The 12,065-nt window shown below is 36.3% G+C and overlaps 1 protein-coding gene across 1 annotated transcript in view; it reads left to right on the top strand.

Moving 5' to 3' along the window:
* LOC114031822 (E3 ubiquitin-protein ligase MIB1) overlaps positions 1-12,065 on the top strand; it is a 144,243-nt gene that overhangs the window by 23,769 nt on the left and 108,409 nt on the right. The window contains exons 2-4 of the mRNA XM_027846954.1: positions 1,608-1,779; positions 7,477-7,606; positions 10,949-11,053. Coding sequence (XP_027702755.1) covers positions 1,608-1,779; positions 7,477-7,606; positions 10,949-11,053 — 407 coding nt within the window. The remainder of the gene's footprint in view (positions 1-1,607; positions 1,780-7,476; positions 7,607-10,948; positions 11,054-12,065) is intronic.

Genomic DNA, 12,065 nt, shown 5'->3' with positions numbered 1-12,065 from the left:
GGAGGTGGGGCAAGTTAAAATTGCTTTTTAGAATGACTAAATCCATTCATAGGTATACCAATAATACATAATACCTCTTTTCTCAAGCCTCTCCAGCATTTGTCATTTTCCCTTTTTGCCAACTTTGTCAACTTTAATTACTAATGATTTGGAGATTTTTCAATGCAGTTATTGATAGCTTGGATTTCTTCCTTTCAAAACTGCCTGTTGATATCCTTTGGCCGTTTTTCTATTGAGTTCTTATTAGAGAAATTTGCTGCTCAGATTTTTTTCCTCCAGTTAATAGCTTCCCTGCTAATTTTAATTGCATTGGTTTTGTTTGTGAGAAAACTTTTTTAATTTTATGGAACAAAAATTGCCCCTTTTTATCTTATGTGATCCTTTCTATCTCTTGCTTGGTCATGAACTTTTCCCTTATCCATAGATCTGAAAGGTAATTTCTTCCTTGCTCCTCAGATTTGTTTGTGATGTCACTATATGTTTGTCATGTATCCATTTGGAGTTAAATTTGGTATACCATGCAAAATGTTGCTCTATAACTACTTTCTACCAGACTTCTTTCCAGTTTTCACAGTCATTTTTGTCAAATACAGAGTTGTCAGCTCAGTAACTGGGATCCTTGACCACTATGTTATTGTGTTCATTTGCATCTGTATATTGTTTACCTAATCTGTTCCACTGATTGACCCTCTCATTTTTTTTCACCAGTGCCAAATTGTTTTGATCAGAGATGTCATACTGGTATATATTGTAGGCAGGGGATGACCAGATTAAAATGTAATTAGGAAATTTTTAACTAAATAAAAATACAATGTAACATAGATAATGGTAATTTATGGTTTTTCCAAATCAATATGTGGCTTCAGGGATCTACTTCTATTTGAAATTTAATAAAATTAACATTTTTCCATTTGCTTAGCTCTGTTTTTATTTCTGTAAAGTGTTTTGTAGTTATAGTCATATAATTTATGTGTGTGTGTCTTAGCAGGTAGACTCCCAAGTATTTTATTATACATTTTATAATTATTTTGAAAGGAATTTTTCTTTCTCACTCTTACTGTCACTTGAATGGACTACAATTTTTTTTTTCTATTCTTTGGAGAAAACAGTTAAACCTGGGAAGAATACTATGCATCTTGGTTTCTGTAGCCAAGATAAAATTCTCTGTGCTTTGATTTGTCACTTATCATAGTTGAGCACCAGTTGAAATTACAAGAGAGGTTTCAAGTATTCAAATGTTGAAATAACTGAAAATTGTGGTTTGTTTAAGTATTTTTTTGTCTTCCTTATTCCTCTAAATGAAACTGCCACCTGAGGTCAATTTTATGTATATAAGGAAAAAAGTGATGAACAGTAGCATCTTCTTTTAATCAGTGAGTTGAGAAGGAAAACAACATTGTGGTTTGTATTAATTAAAATAATGGAAGTCTATTATTAACCTTTTATCTTTAAGCTTTAAGGAGACTAAATACTCTTATTTCCCCATATAATTTGTTAAAAATTCTTTAAATATGTTTTGTTTTACTTATTTTCAGTAGCTTTTGTCAAGTAATCAAAATATATTATAAAACTTTGAAAAATGTAAGTATGTGTTCTTTTTAAAATAGGCATCAAACATGATGGAACCATGTGTGATACCTGTCGCCAACAGCCAATCATTGGTATCCGATGGAAGTGTGCTGAGTGTACAAATTATGATTTGTGCACAGTCTGTTATCATGGGGACAAACATCACTTAAGGCATCGTTTTTACAGAATTACCACACCAGGAAGTGAAAGGTAGGAAATAAATCTTAATTTTACACATGTAAGTTCCTTATATATTGAAAATGGATTCAGTCTTATAAATGAAATTAGAAAAATCATGAGCTGTTATTTTACTGTTAATAACAATTTCTAGCATAATTTTGGACAGGGTTGACAGAAGTAGGAAAGAGAAAATTTCTGAATCTCAAAGTTAAAGGGAACCTTAGAAGTCATCTAGGTCTAAATGATACCTGAAATGAGAATCCATTTTCTAACATATCTGACAAATGGTCATCCAACCTTTGCTAATAAGTGAGAGAGAATCTACCTTTACCAAAACAGGCCATTCCATATTTGGACAGCTCTAAGGAAGGCAGCTAGGTGCACAGTGGAAAGAGCGACAGGCCTGGAATCAGGAAGACTCATCTTCTTGAGTTCAAATGTGGTCTGAGATACTTACTAGCAGTGTGACCTTGGGCAAGTCACTTAATCCTGTTTGCCTTTGTTCCTCTTCTGTAAAATGATGTGAAGAAGGAAATGGCAAACCACTTCAGTATTTTGCCAAGAAAACCCAGATGGGTTCTTGAAGAATTGGACCTGACTGGAAAACAACTCAATAAAACAAAGAAAGAATTAGGACTTTTTTTGTTCTCTATAGTCTCGAACACTGTAATCTTTTTTTAATCAAAGCTAAATTTGTGTAAGCTTTTGGCTGCCTTGTCACATTGTTTACTTGTATTAAATTTGCTGATCCTTTTATCTCCTAGATCTTTTGCTGAAGTATATCTGTCTAGCCATGGCAGCCCCATCTTGTACTTGTGAATTTCAAATTTTAACCCAAATATATGATTACATTTTCCATGTCATATTTCTTCTTATTAGATTTGGCCTAATGTTACCTAGGGAGATCTTTTTAAGATGGCAGAGTAGGACAGAAAATTCTAGGTTCCCAGATTTCCTCCACAAACAAGACAGAACATCATCTTAAAGTGAATGTAAAGTGGCAAAAATAAACACAAAGTCGGGGTAAAGTAGTTGCCCTCCTAAGACAACTTGAGAGGACCTCAGCAAAGACTCAGATCTCCATGGGTGAAAGTTTGGCCCTAGTGAAATAAAAACACCTCCAGGCCCACTCTGTTAAATCAACAGGCAGCAAGCCCTGGGGGCAGCTGGGTCTGGAAGCAGCCTGGGCTTCAGGAACTTTCACCTCACCAGGACAGTGTGGGGGTCTGGTGGCCAAGTAGGGGAAGATTGAAAGACCCCCTGCTGCCTCCAGATGCCAGGCACAGCTGTCCTACCAGATGCAGTCCTGGGCTGCAGGTAAGAAGGAGCTATCACATACCCAGTGAGTATAGTAACAGAGGGATAGAGGGGCAGGGACCCTGCTGGCTGTGTGCGTTTGCAGGAGAGTCGAGTCCCTGGTTTCAGTTCCAAGGCAGAGGGGAGAGCTGAAATTTCCAGCTGCTGGAAGGACCACAGAGAGCAAGAGAATTTGCAGGACAGCATGGCCAGAGGCCCTTGCTTTGTCTTAGGGGTAGAGAGGAGTGCCTGAGATTGTTACTCACCACCCCACTCACACCCTACCCATACACAGAGTTCAGAAAATAATAGTAAGAAGGATCTGAAACCTGGGGCACCATTACCCACACTTCGGGACCAGAACCTGAGATAAAGCTGCTAAAAATAAAATAAAACAAAATAATAATAAAAATGAATAAGCATAGGAGAAAAGAACCTGACCATAGATAGCTACTGTAGGGATAGAGAAAACCTGGGTTCATATTCAGAGGAAGATAGTGAAGTAAAAAAAGCCACTCATTTTTCAAAGAGAAACTTCAAATGGTCACAAGTCCAAAAAGAACTGTTGGAAGAATTTAAAAAGGACTTCAGAAGTCAAATAATAGAGAAAACTAATGTATCCAATGTAATCTAATGTATCAGAAGGAAAACAGACAATTGGAAGAATTTTTATATACAGTTTCTCAGGTAAAGGTCTCATCTCAACTATATAAAGAACTTTGTCAAATCTATAAGAATATAAGTCATTCCTCAGTTGGTAAATAGTATATGAACAGGCAGTTTTCCAATGAAGAAATCAAAACAATTTATATAGCCATATGGAAAATGCTGTAAATCATTGATTAGAGAAATGCAAATTAGAACAACCTTGAGATATCATTCTATACCCATCAAATTGGATAAAATGCTAGAAGTGGAAAATGACAAGGGTTGGAAGTGATGTGGAAAAAAAATAGGACACTAATTCACTGGTGGAACTGTGAATCCAACCATTTTGGAGAACAATCTGGAATTATGTGCAAAAAGTTATAAAACTGCTTATACCCTTTGACCCAGCAATGCCACTATAAGGTTTATTTCCCAAGATGATTAGGGAAAAAGGAAAAGAACCTATATGTTCTAAAATATTTAGAGCAACTCTCTTTGTGGTGTCAAAGAACTAGAAATTGTAGGGATGCTTGTCAGTGGGAGAATGGCTGAACAAGTTGTGGTGTATAATTTTGATGGAATAACTGTGAAAGAAGTGCTATAAGAAATGATGGGGGCAGCTAGGTGGCGCAGTGGATAGAGCACCAACCCTGAAGTCAGGAGGACCTGAGTTCAAATTCGGCCTAAGACCAAACACTTGACGCTTACTAGCTGTGTGACCCTGGGCAAGTCACTTAACCCCAATTGCCTTAAAAAACAAAAACAAAAACAAATGATGAACTCGATAATTTTAGAACACAAAATAATGAGGAGTAAAACCAGCAGAACCAAGAGGACATTGTATATAGTAATAGCAATATTGTTTTAAGAACAACTTTGAGCAACCAGGTCATTTTGAGTATTATTAAATACCTGAATTAACTTCAAAGGACCTATGAAGGAAGATGCCATCTGCATCCAGAGAAAGAACTGATAAATAGAAGTATGTATAGTATGGTTTTACATGTGTGTGTACACACACACACTTATGTCTAATGGTAGCTGTCTCTAGGGCGAGGCAGAGGGAAGGGAGGGAAAGAAATAAAAAACAAAGTTACATGATAATATATATTTAAAAGGAAAAGCGAGTTGTGCATAATAGATTTGCAGTTTCTTGTGCAATCCCTCTTTGTTTCCATTTACTTTGTTATGGAAGTGCTTGTTTTATTTCTCAAGTTCAGGATAAAAAAAATTTTTTTTAGAAAGGTATATAACTAACATATCCCTTTTAAAGTTCTTGTCTGTGCTTCCTTGTGAACTTCCTTCTCTTCTGTGCCTTTAAAAGTGTTTGTTATCCTTTTTTCTTTTTCTCTGTTTGCCATTATCATAGCTCTCTCTCTTTTCTAAGACCGATTTTTGATCTTAAATCTTTCAAAGTTGTTTTTCTGTAAAATGTTATTGCATAAAATGTTTTCCTGGTTTTTCTCATTCCATTTGGTTCATATACTTGCCTAAATTTTTTTGAAGTTGTTTAATTTCTTATGATTCAATAATATTCCATTACAATCGTAAGTTAATTTGTTCAGCCGTCCCCATTGATGGGTACCTCCTTAGTTCTAGTTCTTTGGTTTTCTCTTTTTTTTTCCCTCTCGAAATCCTTCATTTAGGGTCCACTTTTCAAAGCTTAAGTTGTTTTTGCTTGCATCTTTTCCTTACCAGTTTTATCTTCCCTCTTAAATCTAATCTCTTCCTATTCTTCTTGCCTGTTTCTCTGTTAAATTTGATGTGTTTCTGTACCAAACTCTGGAAAAGAGTAACATTCGTTAAGGAGGTGTAAGTGGATTGGAATCACCATCTGTGGAAGGAACACTTGCATTGATGAAATCACAGATGCAAGGATACATTCAGGGAAAATGTTCTATTTGGTGGGTGGAAGTTACAGTTATGTGAAATTGAATTGAAGGAGGGATGCAGTTTAGAGAATTATTAGTTTCTCATTACTGATCTACCTCACTGTATGCAGTAGTGTGCCATTCCTGGAAAGTGGTATCTAATCGGAACATTGCTGAATTAAATCCTTTTACTGTATTGAACTACTTGCCACTGAAGGAAATCCTATAATTCCTTTTGAAAGGGAATTAAAAAAAAATTAAATCCTTCTTTGAGATGTGAATCTCATCTTATCTTTTTTTTAAATGTTAATTTAGATTTTCATACATTGACATTATCAGTAATCATAAAGAATAGTTTTTTTAGAAGAGGACATATTTTTCTTTTTTTTCCTGAACAGATGTTCTCTGTCCCTTACTAGAGAAGTAACCAGGAATTTTTCCTGGGGAGGAGTTGGGGGAGAAACACCTTAAATTATGTGTGGGACAAACATCAAGAAAAGGTACCCTTGGTTATGTGGGAATGGACCCTGCCATAGAAAGGACATAGAATCCCCAGGAACTGCTGCTGAGAAGGTTGTACCTCTACGTAGAGCCTCAGGAAGTCAGCCAGTTTATAGCTTACTATTTTAACTAATTATTTTTGATAACTAGGTTCTAAGATCAGTTATTTCACATTTGGCATTCTAGAAACCTGTTTACTGAAGGATAGGAATTGAGGGGAAAAAAACTGAAAACAAGCAGATGGTTTCTTTTGGAGAGAGGGGCTGAAAGAGGACTTGGTGCCAATACCTTCTGAACCCTCAAATTACTGTGTTAGATCTGCAAGGGACCTTAAGAGGTCATTGGTTCATTGCCTTTGCTTTATAATGGAGGAAACTAAGATCAGAGAGGAAGGCTCATTCAATTTTTAATGAAATTGAGATTGAGCTGAGGTAGAGTCAAATGGGAGTCCAAATCTCCTATCACTTACCTTTAGACCTGAAAGGGACCTGTGGAAACCATTTTGTACAACCTCCCTTTTACCCTCCTCCCTCTCACCTCCCCCCGCCCCTTTTTGTTTCCCAGCCATTGCAGAGCATAGGCTCTAGTCTCATGACATGCCCTGCCCTGCCTGAAATATGTCAGAGCCAGTGGTGCTGAGAGACTGCCATTGCAGATAACTACTAGGTCCCTAGCAGAGGCCTACTCCCATGCCTGTTCCTATTTTCATCATCCTGTCACTGGCTCCCTGGCCCTTCCAGAACTCAACTCCTGCTCTTCTACCAGACTTTATCCTTATAAGAATACAAGTGCTAACTCTTTAAATTTACAGCCCTGGGACAAAACCTTACTGGTTTTTCATTACTGGTCTACCTAGTTATGACTTTGACTGGCTCCCTATGAAATCTTCCTATGTGTTGGTATGAAAATATTTTTTGGAGTATGTGTTGAGGAAAAAATTTAGCCAAAAAACTTAACTGGTTTGGCTATAGTTTGATTTTGAGGGGTGGGGAGGTAATCAAGGTTAAGTGACTTGGTGATGGTGACATAGCGAGTAAGTGTCGGAAGTCATATTTGAACTCAGGTCTTCCTGACTCCAGAGCCAGTGCTCTGTTCACTGTGCCACCTAGCTGCATGACTACAGTTTTAATTTTTGAGTGGTTTTGGATTAGCAATTCACTCTGGAATTACAGAGTACTTCTTGGTGATAAAAGATGCTGTTATGCTATTCTTCCTCATTCTATGTTGGCAAAAAAAAAAAAATCCAGGGAGGGGAAACTTTGAGATCATATACATATATATATATATATATATATATATATATATATATATATATATGTTCTTGTTATCCTTAAATTTTAAATGACTTGTGAACCAATTAGATCTCTTCTTACTGAATCAAGCATATCAATATATATATTTTTATCTTTAGGGTACTTTTAGAATCTCGTCGGAAATCAAAAAAAATTACAGCCAGAGGAATCTTTGCAGGTGCCAGAGTGGTTCGAGGAGTAGATTGGCAATGGGAAGATCAAGATGGTGGAAATGGAAGAAGAGGGAAGGTAAGGGAGTCTTTTTAAAAATGAATACTTTGTTATTGTTTTGTTATTTCAGCTCTTAAGGGATCTTTTATTTCATTGGTTAAGGATATTCCCCTCACTAGTAGAGATTTTTGCCTTTCTGTACTTAAGATTAAACAGTCTTTGTGAGTTGCTTTGGATGAAAAAAATCACTTAATGGTCATCTTTTTGGTGATGAGCCTTTCCAAATATTAGCAAGGTTGATCTTGGGTAGTAGACATAACTTTTTGTTATCACATCCATATTCAAGGGCATTTGCTTGAGAAGATTGGCCAGAATTTGTCCTCCACTAAATTAACTTTGGAGAACCCCGGATCACTACCTTGCTATGATGAGACAATTTGAGAGTTGAATAGATGATAGAGGTCCTAAAACTGTGATAACTCTTTTTTCTAGAAGGAAAAGTCTTTACAAAAAGCAGTATATGCAACCTTACACAAAATTGTTTTGGGAAAGCCCAGGACTTCTGCTGTAATACCCGACTTGGTTCTGTCCTCTCTTGGGAGGTTCTTCACGCTCTAGGAAGTTGATCTGCTCCTTGCCTGAATGGTTTTTGTATTTTAAAATACAATAAAACTTTATTTAAAAATATAAAAACCTTTCTTGGCATGGAATTAAAAAACTAAAAAAACTAGAAAAACAACAAATCAAGAATCTCCCAACTAAACACTAAAATAGAAATCCTGAAAATGAAAGGAGAGATTGATAAAATAGGAAGTTTTAAAAAACAAACATTGAACTAATAAATGAAACTAGGAGTTGATTTTATGAAAAAACCCAGTAAAATAGATAAACAGTGCTTTAAAAAAACCAAATTACCAGTAACAGAAATGAAAAGAATGAATGCACAAGGAAGATGAAATTAAAGCAATTATTAGTAACTTTATGCCAATAAAACTGACAATCTAAATGAAATGGATGGATAGTTAAAAAAATTTAAGTTGCCCATATTATTAGAAGAGGAAATAGAATATTTAAATAACTCTATCTTGGGAAAAAAGAAATCGAACAAACCATAAATGAGCTTGCTAAGAAAAATTCCCAAAACCAGAGGAATTTACAGATGAATTCTACCAAACATTTAATTCTAATACAATGTAAACTGAAAAATAGAGTCCTACCAAATTCCTTTTATGACACAAATACAGTTTTGATACCTAAACCAGAGAGCAAGAACAAAGTGAGAAAACTATAGACCAATTTCGCTAATGAATATCTATGCAAAAAATTCTAAATAAAACACTGGCAAGGAGATCACAACAGCATATCACAAAGATCATACACTATGACCAGCTTGGATTTTTGCCAGGAATGTAGGGCTGCTTCATTATTAGGAAAACTGTAAGCATAATTAACCATATCAATAACAAAAACAACAAAAATCATATGATTATATCAATAGATTCAGAAACATCTTTTGACAAAATAAAACATGCATTCCAGTTAAAAACACTAGAAAGCATAAGAATGAAAGGAGCTTTTGTTAAAAAAAAAAAAAAGGAATCAAAAGTCACTTTCTGTTGCCTCGTTCTGCTGCAGAGACTTTTTAGTTTTTAAAAGCTGTATGTAACAACAGAGAATAAACCAGCAAGTCCTACCATGCAGGGAAAATTTTGACTATCAGCATGGTTGCAGATTACATTTTCTGTTTGAGATCCAGCGTGAGTGTAGAGGCTTATTACCTGGAGGCTTAATCAGTAGGTGGTGAATTTTTTGATGTGGGATGGACCATTAAGTACTTTGAGTGGAGTTGTTTATGCATGTGCTTTGGATAAATCACAGAGTTGGAAGTAACCTAAGCAGTTAACCCATCCCTGAAAAGAATCTGCACTAGAACACACCAGACTATTAGTCATCCTGCCTACTTGTCTGGTGGGGGGGGTGGAGGGGTGTCTCCTAAGGCAATATACTCTACATTTGAATAGATTTAATTGTTAAAGTTTTTCTTATATCTAGCTTAAGTTTGCTTCTTTGCAGCTTCTGTTAGTTCCTCCTTGTTTTCGCCTTTGGAGTCAGAAAAAGTTTAATCCCTCTTCCGAGTGATAACCTTTCAGATGACATGTATATAAATGGATACATACAGATTAGATCCAAGACAGCTTTAGAAGGGAAGATAGTGGCAGCTAAGGGGATCAGTGGTAAGACAAGGACAATTTTATCAACTGAAAGAGTTCAGTTTGATACTGCTTAACTTGTCATTTGGGTACTCAGCTCAAGTTGTCTAAAACCAGGATAGATTCAGTTTAAGTGAATCTATTATAATTTGCCAAGATTAAAATCAAAATTTGCATCACAATTTGAGAAGATAGTATTTTATTTTTTTAAGTGGCATTCTTCATAGAATTTCAGAATTGGAAGTAACTAGCCATTTGATCAACCCATACCAGAAAATAATCCTTCCTGTTATATACTGACAAGTGGACATCCAACCTCTCTGTCTGAAGACCTCCAAGAAAGGGAATCCTACTTCCTGAAGCATCCTGTTGCTCTTGGGTCAGCTCTAATTGTTAGGATGATGTCCTCTATAGCGAGTCTAAAGTCTGTCTCTGAAATTTCTGTCCATTGCTCCTGGTTCTGCCTTCTGGAGCTAGACTTGTCTATGACAGTTATCAAATAGTGGAGCAGATGTGATATCCTCATAATTAAGTAAAATTAAGCTCCTTGGGGTCAGAGTCTTTTATTTTTGTTTGTATCCCCAGGGCCTGGCTCAGTGCTGGGGGGACCAGGTAAAGGCTTTAAAGATGCTTGAGTGATTGATTGACTGCCATAATGTGTTTTTCTTTTTTTTTTTTAGGCAATTGGGGTTAAGTGACTTGCCCAGGGTCACACAGCTAGTAGATGTCAAGTATTTGGTCTGAGGCTGGATTTGAATGCAGGTCCTCCTGACTTCAGGGCTGGTGCTCTATCCACTGAGCCACCTAGCTGCCCACATAATGCATTTTTTTTTTTTGAATGATGATATAGGAAAGGCCTTACTCCAGTTGGTCCCTTGATACTTTAGGATTGATGTTGGAATAAAATGAATCATTAATAGAAGATGGTGACAATTAACAGAAGGAGATTAAGGGGGCAGCTGGGTGGTGCAATAGATAGAGCACTGGCCCTGGAGTCAGGAGGACCAGAGTTCAGATTTGGCCCCAGACACTTGACACTTACTAGCTGTGTGAGCCTGGGCAAGTCACTTAACCCCATTGCCTAACAAAAACAAAACAAAACCAAAAAAAACAAAAGGAGATTTTATTAGCCAAAAGAACTAAACTTTGTTAAAAGAGCTAACTTTGTTTTCCCTCTTACTGTTTTTTTTTTTCCCTTAAAATCTATTAGGTAACTGAAATTCAGGACTGGAGTGCATCTAGTCCACACAGTGCAGCATATGTTCTATGGGACAATGGTGCTAAGAACCTTTACAGAGTTGGCTTTGAGGGCATGGTAAGCTGGGAAAAAATACAAATGTTAAGAATGTTGGGCTGGGGAAGGGAAGAGTAATAAAAATAGACCCTAATGTGTTGTTTTATCTTCCTCCTTTTCTTATATCCTTCTGTCAGTTTGCATCCCATTAGGAAATCCATTATGAATTCAGCTGTCCTGATTATACAGATGCTTTGGGATGGAAGTCTGTTCTGTGAAATGTTAGTAAAATGGAAGATGTTTAAACTTTCTCTAAGGCTTTAGATGAAAGTTTTGATTGTAAACATGCTGTTCTTTTCCTTAGGTATTCAGGGAAACTTTCCTAAAACTCATTACTTAAAGCATGATTCTTAATATTTCAGCCAGACCTGCCTAAAGTTTTTAGTACTTAGTTCCACCTCTGTGTCTTATATAACCTGTCCCCATCGCACATGTACAAAAATGTTTTTAGTAGCACCTTTTGTGTTAGCAAAATACTGCGAAGTGCTTACCGCAATGCCTGGCATGTAAATGTTTGTTGGTTGAATGATTAAAAGTAGTTGCCCGTCCATTCTGAAATAGCCAAAGATATTGTTGTAAATAAATGTGAGAAATAATGAAATTTTGAAAGGATCATGAATGGATTGCAGACGTTAGTGAGCAGAATCAGGAAGATAACTTACAAAATAACTAAAATAATGTAAATAAAAATAGCTTTGAAAGACATCAGAACTCCAGTCAGCCTTGAACTCAGACCATGCTTGTTTACCCCAGCTGTTATCTGATTGGCTTGCTCCATACATATTCTCCTTACTTCTCCCTCTATCTTTCTACTTTTTACCCTAAATATTTTAATCAGATCATTACCACCATTTCCTCTACCTATTGTTCTCCTTACCATCCCCCATTTCTGTCCACTTCTCCCCTTTGTCTTGTTGCTGTCTATTAGAATATAAGCTCTTTGAGGACAAGGACTTTTGTATTTATATCCAGTGGTTGGTGAGTGAGTGTGTGTGTGTGTGTGTGTGTGTGTGTGTGTGTGTGTGTGTGTGTG

Source organism: Vombatus ursinus, unplaced genomic scaffold, assembly GCF_900497805.2.
Source record: "Vombatus ursinus unplaced genomic scaffold, bare-nosed wombat genome assembly UNPS02015255.1, whole genome shotgun sequence".
In the NCBI taxonomy this organism is placed as follows: Eukaryota; Metazoa; Chordata; class Mammalia; order Diprotodontia; family Vombatidae; genus Vombatus; species Vombatus ursinus.
This window is presented reverse-complemented; position numbering and strand designations above follow the sequence as displayed.